General features: G+C 40.8%; 3 protein-coding genes across 6 annotated transcripts; 1 reads left to right on the top strand and 2 right to left on the bottom strand.

Moving 5' to 3' along the window:
* The first annotated feature begins 369 nt into the window (after positions 1-369).
* Positions 370-9,218, top strand: LOC107221782 (integrator complex subunit 1). Of its 4 annotated transcripts, XM_046736715.1 has the most exons (15): positions 370-624; positions 777-831; positions 1,065-1,303; positions 1,482-1,957; positions 2,052-3,341; positions 3,447-3,622; positions 3,711-3,863; positions 3,948-4,625; positions 4,711-6,501; positions 6,608-6,922; positions 7,026-7,488; positions 7,594-7,718; positions 7,797-7,993; positions 8,105-8,377; positions 8,493-9,218. In XM_046736715.1, the coding sequence occupies exons 3-15, from the start codon at positions 1,141-1,143 to the stop codon at positions 8,606-8,608; spliced, it is 6,216 nt and encodes a 2,071-aa protein (XP_046592671.1). In that variant the 5' UTR covers positions 370-624; positions 777-831; positions 1,065-1,140; the 3' UTR covers positions 8,609-9,218. The 4 variants fall into 4 exon arrangements, with proteins under 4 accessions (XP_046592671.1, XP_046592670.1, XP_046592669.1 ...); XM_046736714.1 differs by having other exon boundaries at positions 370-792; positions 1,083-1,303; XM_046736713.1 differs by having other exon boundaries at positions 370-831; positions 1,083-1,303.
* On the bottom strand, positions 9,176-11,263 carry LOC107221779 (nuclear RNA export factor 1-like). Its single transcript, XM_015660904.2, has one exon. The coding sequence runs from the start codon at positions 10,906-10,908 to the stop codon at positions 9,295-9,297; it is 1,614 nt and encodes a 537-aa protein (XP_015516390.1). The 5' UTR covers positions 10,909-11,263; the 3' UTR covers positions 9,176-9,294.
* A 265-nt stretch (positions 11,264-11,528) lies between these two features.
* On the bottom strand, positions 11,529-13,537 carry LOC107221778 (nuclear RNA export factor 1). Its single transcript, XM_015660902.2, has one exon. It carries the CDS (start codon positions 13,360-13,362, stop codon positions 11,782-11,784), a length of 1,581 nt encoding a protein of 526 aa, XP_015516388.2. The 5' UTR covers positions 13,363-13,537; the 3' UTR covers positions 11,529-11,781.
* Between the last annotated feature and the right edge of the window lie 2,796 nt (positions 13,538-16,333).

The raw sequence follows: 16,333 nt of genomic DNA, 5'->3' as shown, positions 1-16,333 counted from the left end.
GTAAATTAATGCCATCGCAGCTAGCAGCGCCACGCTGCTACAGAAAGTGAAGAGCTTTCCGTGAAAATGTATCGGCAGCGGCAATAAAACGCTGCCCGACAAGCGCAGCCGTGAACTGATCACATGGTTTATCAGTGAATCTCATTTGTGTTGATATTCGCTTGCAATTCGTGAGTTCCGTAGTTCCGACCCGTGGTTCCGATGGTGCCAATTAGCCTTCTCTTACGCGTTTTTTTGTGATACCCGGCAACAATAACATCCTTCTGAACACGTCAGAACTACGGGTCGGAATTATAGGACTTATGAATTGCAAGCGAATATCAAAGGAAATGAGATCCACTGATAAACTACCCGATCAACTAAAGGCTGCGCTTGTCGGGCGGCGTTGTGCTGCCCCTGTCGACACATTTTCACGGGAAGTTTTTCGCTTCGTTGCGTTGCTCGCTACCGCGGCGTTTTACTGCCTGTGAAAATGCACCCGCATACAGCATTGCATACACACTGCACTACTGCAGTCGTCAAGAAATTCGCTTAATTCAGTTGTGTTGCACCCAGTCGCACCGCAGACGCTACAACTGTTTTCGAGTGATTTGAACTCCAAAAATGAGGAAGGGAAAATCAAAAGTATTTTGATGTAATATTTAAGTGAAAACTCCAATTAGAAAATATATTGAGAAGAACAGTGGTAGCATGGAAGCTTCTTCATCGTTCAAAAAATTAAACACGTTGTCTTCCTGTTAAATTATGTGTCAAACGGCTTTTCTTTCTCCGTATAGGTTAGGTTGAGATGCGGCGAGAATTTCAATCGCAGATTGCGAACTCCGTTCTTCGGTAAACCATATTTAATGATATGTGTATCACGTTTCTGATTACTCTCAAATTTTATGCAGTTCCTTGCTGCATAAAGTTATAACTGCTTCAAAATTGTGTTCTATTTTCCTGTTTCTCCTGCTTAATCTCATTACATTCTTACCAATTTTACATTCTTAACAAGCGCCATAAACATTGTCTTATATACATTTGTATAATTGAATGGTTTAATATAATTTATTTCATTAAAATAGATGTGCATCTATATCTAGATACAACTATCGATCAAGAGCATAAATAGTTTATGCGTTGCATAAAACGTAGGAGCAAATGGATCGCGTAAAGACTGGAACAGGCCGTGGGGCCAAGAGCAAAATAGCTCAGCATCCCGCAGACTTGTTTGCTCTTGGATCAAAAAGTTCCAGAGGTGAAGCTACAGATTCCAAGCGACCTGGTGTGATCCATGGGAAGCCAGGCCCGAGTTCTACCTCAAGTACGACTTTTTTCAGTGCTACTAAAATTTACACTTCTTAGCTTTCTTCAATACTCTCAATGCTCAAGATAGCTTGTGTTTTTAAAATAAGATTGGTGGAATGAATTTGCAAAGACTTCTGGATCGTAAATTAGCTAGTCAAGTGGTGCATCGTTTACATTGGAGTATTTTCGTGCAGGTTCAGATCGTAAGAAGGAAGCTCCACCGGGATCATTGCAGTCACTTATTCCTCAGAAAAAAGCAAAATTGGCTCCACATGTCCCACATTCTCGGCCTCCAATGTTAAGCTCGGAGACTTGGGAGGGTGTAGCCATTGATTGTGATCCAGCGGATTTAGCCCCGATGGTCCTCGAAGCAAGTGAAAATGACGAGGCTGATAAAGTTGTTGGACTTGTTTGTGGAGCTGTGAGAACACTTAAAAATCAGAGATGGAAGCCAGACACTTTAATTTATATGGGTTTAATGTATTTGGCCAAAATACGCCCATCTATTTTTTCAAATGACTGTATTCTGCATGCTTTGTCGTCGCTCCTCAAACGAGATCAGACACATAATTTCAAGAGCAAGGGAAATCCCTTGGTACCAGTGCTAGCGGCCAATTTATTGATGAGAGGCTTTCACGAGAAGAGGAATTGGCCAGAAATATTTGTCAAAGTAATTGCTGATATCCTTTAATTGCCTTTTACCAAATCGTAAATTTACGCATGTTTGATTATTTCACGTTAACATATCCAATAAATTCTTACAGCTTTACATCGAGGATGCACTGGGTGAACGAGTCTGGGTAGATAACGAAGAGTGTAAAGGATTTGTGGATAACATTTTGACGGGTTTCAACACGAGGCACCCACCCAAAAGTATATTACAGCCGGATGTGTCGATATTAACACCGAGGGAGTGTCACAGTCCATCGACATTAGAGGATGACGACCCCGCCACCTCTGCTATTCAGTTATCCGGAGACAAAGAAAAAATCGAGTTTCCAGTTATGCCCAGATATGCACACTGCATAGAAAACATTGAATTGGTTGTGTTAGAGACAGTAAAAGAACAATTGAACAGACGTCAACCAGAGTCAATAACCAGAAACTTTTTGAAATTACTCTCCTTCGCTTGCGGCTTTGTAGAAATTCGAATCATCGCTGTTCCAAAATTAGAAATGTGGCTACACAATCCCAAGCTTATGAGACCTGCTCAAGAATTACTCAGTTATGTCTGTTATAATTGTATAACGCACACACAAAGAGACGTTGAAGTGATAAGTCAGTTGGTGAAAATGAGGCTTAAAACTAAGGCGGTAATCAACATATATCTGAACGGTGTTAGAGAGCTGATAAGCCTCCACCCAGAAAATTTATCAACAACTCTGAAACATACAATCTATAATGAGTTATCCAGTGCTAGAAATCCAAATAACATGCCGATGCTTGCAGTTATGTTTCAAGCTGCTCCTGAAGCTGCTGCAAGATTACTTGCCGAAATATTTCAAGATTTGCTTATGAATCGCGAGGATTATTTAAGACCTTTAAGGGCATTGTTAAGGGAAATAGTCCGTGTATGCAGACACGACATAAATCTGCTCACATTGGCGCGTACGTTGATGGCAGAAAGAAAAGAAATATCGCAGCAACTGCTCAGCTTCGAGTTTAAAGACAGAGTTTTTGTATCGATTATTGATTTATTGTGCTTGTGCATGTTTTTGGCCATCAGCCCTCAAGTCAAGGAGGCTGCCTTGCTGGCTCAGAGAGGTGACAAAAAAGATGTAGCCCTCTTGCAACAGTTTCAAAACTTGGTCGCCACTTTACAGTACGAGTCTGTTTCCTGGCTTCAAAATTTAGCACCGCAGATGTACAGTGTTGGAAGGAACGAGCTAATTCATGCCTTGCATAAAATATTGCTGTTAGAATCTCCGGACCATTATTACAAGCTGGATAACTGGCCACCAGAATCAGATCGAGTCTTTTACATTCGTTTAGTATCGGATGTTCCTCTACTGCAAAGCACGTTGTTAAGATTACTGCTGATAGGGTTTTCTAAGGTGAGTTTTTTTTTCTTATTTTTTTCAATCTTATTTTTCTTATTCAGGCCTACCTAATCAAGCAATATCAATTTGGAATGTTTTTACTTTCTTCTTTGTTTTCAGGAAAATGGTGTAACACATTCTGAAACCTTGGAAGTAGCTGATCAACTGATAAGGCGAGCAGCATTAAACTCCTCTGAAAGCTATCCTACTCTAGCAGCTGACAAGATGGACATAATAGAACTGATTTTCAATCTTTGCGTCTATCAACCACCAGGTTCTATCAATATTCCTCCAGAGTAAGTTTTATACTTTCGTACACTGCGAACTGAGCAGTACAAAATCTTCAAATGATATTTACTTTCTAATCATGCTTTGCTTTTTTAGTTACGAACCACCAACTTTGGCTATATCAAATTTGTATTGGAAAGGTTGGATAATGCTACTGATACTAGCAGCCCATAATCCATATTCATTCGGTGCAGTAGGATGGAAAAGATATCCAATTTTGCAAACCTTCATGGAAATGTGTATAACAAAGTAAATATCCTTGTCATTTTTCGAAAGTCAAATCTTTTTTTCCTTGTTTACTTAAAAATTTGAGCAATGACCTGTTTGTTTCAGCCACTTTTCATATCCCCCACCAACGATGGCCTTACCTGAAGTTAGTGAACAAGAACGAGCTAAGGAACTGCAAGTAGAGGCGCTAGAGAAGCAAAAAATACTAGAGTATGAAACCCACTTGGCCGCTGCATCGACGAGAATGCAAATTTCCGAACAAAATAGTCTTTTATTATCTCAATTAATCACAATGGATCCGACCGGAATAGCAAGAAGACCTCCGCCGGCAGTTCTGGAACAATTGCAGTCTCTAAACGTATCTCATCGCCTAGGACATTTGCTCTGTCGCTCACGACGGCCTGACTTTTTGCTGCACATAATCCAGAGGCAGCAACAAAGCTCATCTCAGAGCATGCCATGGCTTGCTGATCTTGTTCAGAACAGTGAGGGGGCGTTGAGCCAATTACCAGTTCAATGTCTCTGTGAGTTTTTATTATCAACGAGCGTTCAAGCAGGCGATAAACAACCAAGGCAGCAGCAACTACTTGCTCACCTGCAGAAGTTACTCACAGATCCAACTCAGGATCAACAACATGCGTACGAAGTATTGGAATACTTTTTGAAACGATTAAGCAGCCAACAAAGCGCCAGTCGAGCTCAAGCAATCACTGGTCTTGAAACTGTGCTGAGGTCTATTCCTCTGGAGGAGGAAAGCATGGAAGTTGAAGGCGAGAGTGAAAAGTGAGATTTGTACATGATGCATGGCATTTTTTCTATCCCCTTATGTTGTAGCAGTAAATAATTTTTTGTTTCTTCTATTTTACAGAGAGATATGGTTACTGCGCAAGCTGCCTTCCATCCCTTACTTCCTGTCTGTTCGCTCGTTAGTTTCTACAGCACTGCGTGGCGCTTGTCAAGTTGAAAACTGCCCGGATTTAGTGCGAGCATACATAGCATACCTAGCTGTGCATACACTGGACGATGATCTCACGGAACTAATTGATCTGGTGAATGAAATTTCGCAACTAGTCGTTGAACGAAGTACGATTATAGCCGCCATCTTACCGCAACCAGACAATGAGAGCATACAATCTAAGCAGACACTGCACGCTTTTATGGCAATATTTTGTAATTACCTTCAAAAAGCTAGAGCGCCGAGAGGCGAGGGATATACTTGGTCCGAAAGTCAGGATCAAATACTTGTTCAGTGGAATACCGGAGAAGAGTGTACCATGCACATTCTAGTCGTTCACGCCATGATCATCTTACTGACTTATGACCCGTCAGATGATCCAGGATTGTTTAATGAATTACTGGAAACCTGGTTTCCAGAGAAGAACGAACCGCCCAAAGCGTTTCTCGTTGACACTAGTGAAGAAGCCCTCTTGATTCCGGATTGGCTAAAGTTAAGGATGATTAGAAGCAATGTCCCCCGTCTGGTTGACGCTGCTTTGAAAGACTTGGAGCCTCCTCAGCTGGTATTGTTCATTCAAAGCTTTGGAATCCCGGTCTGTTCTATGAGCAAATTGTTGCACACCCTTGATGCAGCGGTACAAATTGATCCGAGTTCGGTTGGCGAGGCTGTTTTAGACAAAACTTACATGGCACAATTAGTTGAAGTTCAACATAGAAGGGGTGCAACTGGAGGCCTGGTCTTTGTGCAAGTTTTGCAGCTTGTTGAACCGCCGTTGCCTGACGAGAGTCATTTCGTATTTGAAAAACTACAAATACGCTTACCGCCCAGTGCGATGGTGCAAAAACAGTCGTTGATACAGTGCTCGGTTAAAACTGAAGTGCCTCATCTTATCAATAGACTTTTCATCGAAAATATATCCACCAATCAAAAGGTTGATGCTTATCGAAGATTGCACAAGATTTTAACAGGGGATCTGCAGAATCCTGTTAATCAAAACGGAACTGTTGTTCTTGCAATTCAACATATATGCAGCGTTTTAAGCTCCATGCAAGTTGAACAGTTCTTGGCATCGCTCATTCTTATGACACAGTTCTCGTGCACTTTGATGCGCATTATTTTGTCACCACTAAAAAAACCGTCTACTCCCCAGCATGTATTTGACCTTGGACGTAACATGTGCTTGAATTTGATCTCATTGATGGGGGATATAAAGGCACCGATTTTGTGTATATTAAAGGACTTTGCCAACATGCAATCGAGCAAGGATCACCAGCGCAAAGAACTCGCAGCTCTGACGAAAAATCGCGACCCGCTAACTATACTGGGAAATATGGATCAGTTGAATTTGGAACGCGTCGGACGCAAACTTTTGGACAAATGCCTGAAGCAACAGAACAATGACGTTCTAGTCGAAGCCATGGCCAAGCTTCTTGTTTCCGATAGTAACGAAGGTGTTATAAAACCTCGAACCGGCCTCCTTATTGACTGGCTGGCTGCAGTTGAGCCAGAACTACTTGGAACATGTACAAATCTTCAAATGAAATTATTGTTCGCCAAGACTGCAGTGAAGGTTAAAACTGACAATAGTGTCGTCAGTTCGCACGCTTGTAGGCCCTACTTGTTGACATTGTTGACTCATAGAGCAAGTTGGGCTACGCTTCACAAGTGTGTAGGACACTTACTCGATAAGTGTGACAATGTGTAAGTGGATTTCTTTATCAATCTCAAATAAGATCAAATTTTCACATCTTTATCATCTGTAAGAATCTCAATTCTCATTCCTATATCCATAATTTTTCTCTGCCAGGTATGATCCAACTGCCGTTCTCGACTTTTTGTGGGCGTTGACTTGCAACCCAAAGCTCTGGCAAGGCAGGGATAAATTCACTCCAAAACACTACATCCCTGAAGATATTCTACTTCTGTCTGAAAAGCAGTTACTAAATCTTGTTACGTATCTGGTAAATGAGGCTGTAGTTATTTGCAATCAGCAGAGTAGAAAAGCTGCACTCAATCAGATGGAAGGAAGACTGGATTTATTACTGCACTGTGTATCTACGGAAGAGAAACTCATCTGTAGCGTTGTCAAGCATCTGGCTTCTCAAATGGAAGATTTTGATGGGTACTTTTATTTTGCTATTGTGTATTTCTGATTAATCACTGCAATTGAGGTACTACAATCTCCTCAAAATCACATCCTACAAAATCGTCTTTTAATGTTTCAGAGTTCACTCTGACATGGCGCATCAATTTTTACTTCACATGTACATGAAAGTACCTAAAGTAATATGTTACTTGGACGCATCTCAGTCAAAGAAATTTGTCAGTGATGCAAAAATCACAGACTGGACTGGTTCGGTACTTGATTGTACAAGCCATTCGTTGCTAACAGCATTAGCTGCAACCCCACGTCAAAAATCATGGGTCTCAAAATCTCAAGAGTTTGAAGTTTGCGCTAGAAAAATGGCTGCTGTTCACCCTATTCTGGTTTTACGGCAATTACCAATGCTCGCTTCCTCTCTTATGGGAAGATCGTATTTAGATTTTGGTCAATTCCGAACCGGTCATCACTTGAATCTCTTTGTCCAAGTGATGGGCTTATTGGAACTATTGCAGCCACATTTGTTTAATGAAGAACACAGAATCGCATTTGAGGATACGCTCGAAAACTATTTCCAATGCTTCCAGGCAGGTTCAATTATTGTATTTGGTTATGACAATATTCAAAAAATTATCAATATATTCACTGTACATTCACAATGAAATAAATAACATCTTCAATGTTTTTTCCAGCACTACGGGCCGATAAAGGATCTCATATCACTTCTCAATCGATTTGTCGCTCTGGTCCAGGCTTACATTTCTCACGATGCGCAAAAGGCTATGAAGTATTTGTACAGACATTCGCACATTTTGCAGTAAGCAATTCTTTTCTTTATCCTATTTTCAACTAATCTGTTGCACAAACTTGGCGCTTATATATATTCTCTGCACAGTGAGCTGCAACTCCAAAATCCAGGATTAGCCAGCTTGCGTACATTAATGTCAGGCATCCCAGTACCAAGAGATTGCGAAGACGAGGATGGAGAAGAGGTGATAGTTGCTGTCGTACCACCGCCACCACCACCTGAACCAACAATTCCCCAGCATTGGGCATCTTTACTTGCGACACTGAACAAACTGCACGGAGAAGGTAACTGGTTTCTCTTTTTTGGTCACATGATAAATCAGTACTACTTTTAGTGCTATTTTTTCCTCCTAAAAACTGTAATCTTTTACTTTACGTAACAATAACTCATTGCAGAAGTTTTTATGGCACTCCAAGAGATTGAACACTTGTCATCCCGCAAGCCGTCTGTCCTGGAGCTGGTGAGTGACTCCATATCTGAGCTCATTTTATCCCCACAAGGCAATATCCGCTCCTTAGCTCACACACTGTTAGCGAGGGCCTTGAAACACCGCCCAGCATCGAATCAAAACATTCTTGCCGCATTTCATAGATGCCTAGAAAGTCCCAGAGCAGACGTTTTGATGTCTGCGCTCGATAGATTGCCTGACGTCGTCGTGTGTATGCAAGGTCAGAAGATTCACATTTTAGAAAAAAATATGTTTCCTCTGTTGAGGAGCGTAAGAGTTTAACCATCTACGAATCGTACATCATTTTCTAATAGTATTGATTGATCTTCTTACAGAGCACGCATTACCACTGATGCAAAAAGTGTTTGAGCTTGGAGTAAACTCAAATGTGAACACTATTCCTCACATAAATAAAAGTATCGCTTTGTTAAACATACAGCAGGGCTGTTAAAGTGGTTCAAAATAATAAAAGACTCTCGGAAGCGAAAGGAAAGCCAAAGGTGCTAATATTGTGCCAGATTTGTGTGTGAATGGTATGTTGTGTTCAGTGATAATTAGATGTTGACCGACTCCGGAAATTAGAGAAATCAGTGTTACATCAAGCGCAAAACAAGAACTTAAGTCACGGAACTGTTTTGACTGCCTTTTTTTAAGAGACAAAAGTCACATTTTTTATCGAAAATGATACTTTTTTTCTAGTTATGAGCATTTAATTCATGAGAGCCGGTCATCGTAGAGTGGCGCAATTTACTCACTGATTAGGTAACAAGTTTACAGAACTATAACTCAGCTGATAGAAAAACAGTTTATTAGTAAATAATATGTCTAATTGTACAAAAACATAGTGTATAGACTATTATTGTTACGAATCTAATTACAAATACATTGTACATACTACTAACGACGATAAGAATCAAAATATCTTATGTGTAAAATTGAATTGTGAACAAGTTTTAAATTACTTATAAATTAACTATACATTATGTATATACATATCTAGTTCAGTAGTATGTATTTATTACGTCAAATAATTGAAATTGATATAAGTTTTTTTTACCATGCATGGACGGTATACGAATGTTTTTTTTTTTTTTTTCATTCAACTAAAACATTTTTGCATAATTATGGTGATCACATTCATTGGAAAGCTTTGTTTGGAACATCGTTAACCATGTAAGCTTTCATAAAAGAGTTTATTGCCACACGAATATCCCATTTTGAAGTTTCTAAATATTTTTTACAAGTTTCCCTGTTCATTGTTGAAAGTTCTGATAAAAATCCGATTAGTTGATCCTTTTCCGCATGGCTGAACAGTGTCGGTTTGAATCTCGGTGCATCTTTCGGCTCAAATCTACTGTCCTTGTTATCTCCAGTTGTAAAACTTGCTGGCGCAACATCAAGGTGACATTGATCATTGACAATGCTGTACTCATTGTCATCTTTGGCAACGATAACAAACGTTCGGTTAAAGAGCATTAACTGAAATATTAATGACTTGTAATAAAATAGTCCTTGCACAGAAATGACCAAATGCTTTTCGCCTTGGTGCAATAAATCTACGTGAAACGATCTCAAGTTGTGCGTGGTAGGCGGCTGCTTTCTTAGCGCTGAAATAATTTTTTCTGGTCCCCTTAGTAAATATTCTTGGCATTTGGCATAGTCGACAAATTTGAGAAGATTACGATTGTTAGCAAACACCCTATTTAAACTCTTCTGTGTATAAGTAGGTGCGTTTCCTATAGTCATAGAGTAAAATGCATCTCTATCGTAAAGACCATTCATTACTATTCTGTCCTCCTGATCATAAAGGGTGAAGAAATGTCGAATGAATTGTTTAACAAGCCCAAGCTTAGTCCCGTCTCCTATATAATTTGTATTTATGACTGGGGCGAGCTTTCTTTCAACTCCGATAATAATTCCATCCAATTTTTGGATATATGGAAATATATTCTTTATTGCTCTAATGTATTCCTCAGGTGTTGCGTACTTTGTACAAAGCGGATTACCGTCCAGCCACAGTTCGGTTATTTTGAATTCTGCAAAATAACGCAGATAGTCGATCTCGGATATTTCATTGAAACGCAAGTCCAACTTGGTCAGATGGTAGTTGAAGAATTTTTCAAATGGGACAAAAGCGCTTATTCCATTATGCCGCAGCACCAATTCTCTTATTGGCAACTTCATCTCCCTCAAATTGCCTATTATGCCCATTTTTGCACATCGTAACACAAACAAAAGTATCCTTGGCGCAGCGACTGGGCAATATATCGAACCAAGTGATTTTACCTTCTGGAAATTTTCCAAGTTCAGTATCTTTCTACCGGATTCGTATTTATAGTACAAAGCTTGAGCCACCGTCTTTGTTGGATTTAATTGCAGGTCTTCCATGCTTAAAAAACCTAAAATTATGTCTATATTTAAGACATTTCCAGATGGTGTTATCACACACAGATTTTGTTTGACGAGATTCTTTATCGCTTCTGCATTACACTTAGTCAGGAATGTTCCATTACCACCTCTTTCTACGTGGTACATGACAGGCAGCAAAACTTCGGGTTCGCAGGCATTTATTACAGTGATCAGTACCTCGTCTTTCTCATACTTCCCGGCATCAAATATTATAAATTTATGCCAGAGATCCTGGCGAGCCGCAAGGGCTAGTTCGTGGTTATTAAACGAGGGTTTTAGATGCGTCAACCTGAGGGGTTCCCATGATATTTTATTTTCTGCGGTTGCTGCAGCTGAGGCCATTGCTTCCGTCGATTTCCGTCTTTATTATTTTCCAGTCGATAGCTTTCAGTTTTAAACACGAGGGGTATAGATGAAAATTCGCTGACGATAATTAGCGATAGCCAAATGTACACAGCAAAATCGGTGAGTTACCTTTAACAGCATAAAGTTATCTACGCATAGGTTACAATTACAATTGCATCACTTGTTTAACCTCCCGCAGCAAAATTGATCGGCAGTTCTCGCTGGACTGTTATGTTTTGCATGCATGAACTATTTTGTTGTTTAAAATACGATATTTTGGAACCATAATCTTTCAGTAATAACTGTCCTCTGTTTACGATTGAGACTGCACTGTTAATACTGACATTGTGATTCAGTTCAAGTTAGGTTAGCTTGGTTGCAATGTATATAAGACAGGTATCTACTGTATCCTCCGTACAAAGCGTTGTAATTGGCTGGTGATCATACGACGGTTATTCATTTAGAAAGTAATGAAAAAAGAAGCGCTACTTTCGATCCCAAATGGTTTAAAATACGGTAATGATAGAGTTTATGGGTGTTTCAGTGATGGTTTTCCCATTTCTGGAGTATATTTGATGGGTAGAATGATACTAGATTCTTTGCTTGTTTTTATTTTTTAAATATTTACAAAAACTCGCGACTACAATTTTACAGTCTTATTTTGATAAGAATTACCTGCCGCACATGATTGTGTGCAGATTTGTACAGTAAACTTTATCGTGGTCAATATACAGTTTTTACATTTTGCTTGTGCTTAGTAATTGTTTCATGTATCACATGGGCAACATTCAACTGTGCAACTGTTTTGTCACGCAAGTAATATCCAACCGTGGAATTTTACTTTTTCAAGAAAGAACCCCTTGATTCTAATCACTTTTGAAATGCTTCAGGTGGCACGCCAGATTTCTTATAGTTTTCAACAAAATCAGCAATTGCTTTGCGCAGATTCCAGCCTGCATCTTCCAAGTACATTGAGCACCACTCACGATTCATTGTCGAAACATCTCTCAAGGTTTCTATCAATTCATTTTTCTCTGTACGACTGAAACAAGACGATTTGGAAATATTTTTAATTGCCTCATCTTGATAAGTCTCTGCCAATCGGCCCAGAGGTCCAAAGTCCACATGATACTGATCGTTGACGATGTTATACTCGTCGTCTTCTCCCTCCCTTAATATAAACGTTCTGTTGAATGACAAAACTTGAGTCGTTTTGTTGTCCAGTACCCTCAATACTCCTTCCACTGTAATGGCAATGTGATTGTTACAGTCATACAGCAAGTCGCACTTGAACGTGGTACGGTCATGCGAAGATTGTGGCAGCTTGTTTAAGGCTTTGAGAATTGCTTCAGGACCGCGGAAAAGGAGTTGATGACTCTTGGCAAAGTCTGTAAGTTTTGTCAGATTTCTATTTGCAACTATGAATTTGTTGAGATTCTTTTTTGCAGCAAGAGCAGGCGGGATGCCAAGTGTCATGGAGTACAACGCATCCTGGTGATACAAGCCCCTTAATATCATTCTGTCGCTCTGATCATAAAGGGTAAAAAAGTGATGGACGAATTGATTGACCAGTTTCTTTTTCTCTCCGTTGCTAAAATATGTATTATAAGTGAGCGGCATTCCAGGTGCCCCTATGTAGACCCCATCCAGTTTGGTTAAGTGCGGACAATACCGCCTCGCAGACTCGATGTATTTTTCAGGACTAGAGTAATTCTCGCACACGGGATTACCGTCGAGCCATATGTCTGTTATTTTGTGTCCCCTAAGCGGCGTTAGTGCTTCCATACCCATGAGGTTGTTGTATCTCAGGTCCAGTGACTTCAACATTGGACTTAAGTTGGAACTCTCTATAGAGGACAAGCTCAGGAGTTCGTTGTGTTGTAGGTTTAGATGTTCAAAACCGTTGAGCGCGTTCTTTGCTACCTTTAGAACATAGCTGAACGTCCTCAGCTGCGACAAGGGGCAGTAAACTGTCTTCGACATTTCTATGTCCTTGTGGAACCTATCCAGGTGTAATATCTTTCTCTTTGAATCGTAACGACGATTCAGCGCAGCCAGCAGGAGGGCCTGAATATTAACCTTGAGGTCGTGGATAGAAGCAAAGCCCAAAGTGATGTCAATGATCAGAGGATCGCCATTTGGGTTATTTATGATCAAATTCGATCTGCAGAGCTTGTCAAGTGCTAGACCGCAGTTTCTTGCTATGAAGGCGCTGTCCTGGCCGCTCACATGGTATCTCACTGGAATCAGATCGGCTGGTTCAATCGCGTTGATTATCAACTTTAGGATGAAATCCTTTTCGTAGCGAGCCCCTCGGATCACTTTTATCTTGTGCCAAACATCCGGACGACCCATCAGCGATCGCTCTTGAAACATCGAACCTCCCATCGTTATTTTTAACGCTGTCGACGGGTCCAGCTGCACCGGATTCAACGTTACGTTGTGTTGCATTTTTACTGACTACTTGAGTTCTCACACAATTTCTACTTAGTTAATTGCAAGACTCTCCCTTCAGAAATAATTCAGATTTTTAGAGGTTAGAGTCTTACCAAGTTAACCAGTTTACTTCACGCTGCATCAACAATTTTGCACTTTAGAATGTTTAGTTTTTTCGAATTGTCAAACAGGAATCTGTTAAGGTGGATTTTCACGGGCGTCAAATTGCGCAACGGCAATTTGACGCAGCAGCGCCACGCCGTTGGTGGGAAAAGTCGCTCATGGAAATGAGCGTTCTCAACTCTACCGTTGAAACATTTCAGGGAGCGCAAGCGCACGACGATTTTCGGTTGTTGCACCAAAGCCCATTAGGGCAACTGTCTTCATATTCTTTAGTCAACATGGGAGGTGTTTGATATATGGGTGATTGGCGGTGATCGGAGGAGGTCCAGGAGGACGAGCACGATGTGAACGAGAAGGGGGGGGGGGGGGGGCGTCGGATGAGCAGGGTGACGAGGTGGCCGAGGAGGACGCAGGTGGTCGGAAGTGGTCGGAGGTAGTTGGGGGTGGTTGGCGGTGGATGCGGTTACGCTTCTGCTCACGGGGATGATCGAGTTGATCGACATTCCTAAGTCGCAGTCGACAGGCAGTCTTACTTACTCACTTTGTACCGACTCAATCTGAAGCTTTCATACCGACATTACTTTGGCTGCTACGAATGTCGGTGCGAGCTCGTTAGGTAGAGTCGATAGAGCAGAACCCTCCTACGCTTACAGGCCCACCTGGGCCCACTTGCCCATCAGAGCGATTGGTCAATATGCAAAAATTTTAGATTAAATCGAATTGAAAAGAATTCATTCTAACAGAATGTGAATTATTTTTTAATAATATTCTATCTAAAATCTGTAAAAATGGAATTACTGATAAAGTCGCGTACGTTTGCTAAGAATTGAGACATTTTAAATATTTCTAAGAATTTAAGCTCACATTTCAAGCACATAACTGTGTATATTGATAATTTCATTATTCCACATCCCAGATAAAGCTCGAGTATCGTTGGAAGCTCATTCCACGTTTTACTCCATTTTCATTGACGGTTTACGTAACTCGAGTGATTTTTCGTAACGAATATGTGGAACGGTGAAAATTTCGTAAGAACCTATGAACACGAATAAACAAAATTGCAAGTAAAATCCAGCTGATTGAGACGGAAAAATACATGGCTATTGCTGGTGCAGTTATTTGAAAGAATAAAAAACGTCGACAGGAATGTATCATTGAAGAATTCCAGCACAGATATAGGTATAAGCATGTCGGGTTTATTTTGCGATTGTTACCGCTGGTGCCACTGATTGCAGCGAATAAGAAAATATTACGCGAAATAGCGCTGGACGTTGTGGAGCCGGAACAGAAGAACGATCACAGCATTATAGCAATTCAATAATAAATTGTAGAACCCTCGGCTGCGGCATTATGCGCTGGTAATCACAGTAATAAGCAGTTTTAAAAGTAACGTAAGTACGTTGTAGGTAGTAACAAGTACGGCGTAATCGTCGTCTTCGAGGGCCCATGGGCGTCGTCCCTCCGCCTCTCTCAATACCTCCTCAGGCTCGTATCCACGTCCTGCAGCACGATCGAATTCCACCTTCGCGTAATAATGTACGATCTGCATCTTTATCCGCAGCTCCTAGTCCATATTCTCCGCGGCCCGTCGCAATTTCCAGCTTCTCGAAACGTCTCGGGGTTTCTTTCCTTCGGACATCTGATCGGATTGTGCTGAAACCTAAACATGCACGAAATTTACCTAGATTGTTGCTGGTCACGTGATTATGATGTATTCACTGATAGACGGCGATATTCAGGAATCTGTAGCGATACCACGAACAATCGAAAATATCGCGTTGACGCCAATGCGTAGCTTCAAAGAAAGATGGAGCAAAGTCGAGAGGCATGTGCCGGCACTATGCCAACATCTAATTTGATAACTGTAGAAGAAAAATGATAATGATGGTAGTAATAATGACCCGTGATCGCGAACCTCGCGCGCAATACGGCTACTTAATACCTACTCCTGATGTAGGTGGATGTTCCACGTTACCAGCTGTATAAAAACTTTACAGTCTTATAACTTGCAACATAATGCAAAAGGATAATTGAAAATTGGCAATTTTTCGAAAACATTCTGCTGACGGTTTGAATCCTACGGAAAACTAGTCATCTGTTAATTATTTCTGCGTAACTGTAAAATGGGTAGATCAATCATTGACGAGGAATCAACTTGAATAAAAAAAAAACTGTTGATTTGTTTACCGTTAAATTAAAAAATTAGATTTCTCATTGACAGGCTGAAACGCGAGATGAATTATCTGTATAGTATTTACTCCATTTGTCAAAGTTAAGTTATGCCGGTTGCCTTAATAGTCGGCCGTCGACTCGCGTCTTTCTGAGGATGCGAGGTATCGAGAGAAGGCGAGGAAGAGTAGCTGGCAAGCGTCGAGATGACACGAAAAAGCACACGGTAGCGTTTTATAATGAGGAACTGGTCGACGGGAGTTCGAAGCCGCGCGCGGTAGCAGTTGACACTTTATTAAAACCGAGGGGGCCACCGAACTCGCTTTGGTATCAATCTCACGGGGAATTCTGCTTGTTATAAGCACGGACGAATGTGTCCTTAAGAAATACCGAACAGTTTAATAAGCAAGTGGTAGCCTCGATACAAGATATGAGCATTCTCATCCATCAAATGCTACCGTCCGCATACAATATCCCTGCACATACATACATACATACCTACAAACGCGGAGGCTTCTCGGCAACGCTGAAAGTTGAGAAACACACTTCGAAGTCGCGCCACATGCCCACGCGTTAATATACGCACGCATATAGGTATGTATATACCCGTGAATGTATAAACGCGAGCTCTAAGGGTAACCTGTTTTCCCTGGTTATTCTTTTTTTACACCTTCCGCTCAATCTCCGTTTCCAT

Source organism: Neodiprion lecontei, chromosome 4 (assembly GCF_021901455.1).
Source record: "Neodiprion lecontei isolate iyNeoLeco1 chromosome 4, iyNeoLeco1.1, whole genome shotgun sequence".
Classification (NCBI taxonomy): Eukaryota; Metazoa; Arthropoda; class Insecta; order Hymenoptera; family Diprionidae; genus Neodiprion; species Neodiprion lecontei.
Note: the sequence above shows the minus strand (reverse complement) of the source record. Positions and strands in the feature narration are given on the sequence as shown.

What these genes read in the sequence shown, in the direction of transcription:
- LOC107221779 (XM_015660904.2), bottom strand. Translation starts at nt 10,908, where the DNA reads ATGGCCTCAGCTGCAGCAACCGCAGAAAATAAAATATCATGGGAACCC.
- LOC107221778 (XM_015660902.2), bottom strand. Translation starts at nt 13,362, where the DNA reads ATGCAACACAACGTAACGTTGAATCCGGTGCAGCTGGACCCGTCGACA.
- LOC107221782 (XM_046736715.1), top strand. Translation starts at nt 1,141, where the DNA reads ATGGATCGCGTAAAGACTGGAACAGGCCGTGGGGCCAAGAGCAAAATA. An exon ending in CTCGATAAGTGTGACAATGT is followed by an intron (nt 6,502 to 6,607) that starts GTAAGTGGATTT and finishes TTTCTCTGCCAG; the next exon opens with GTATGATCCAACTGCCGTTC. An exon ending in ACTATTTCCAATGCTTCCAG is followed by an intron (nt 7,489 to 7,593) that starts GCAGGTTCAATT and finishes TGTTTTTTCCAG; the next exon opens with CACTACGGGCCGATAAAGGA.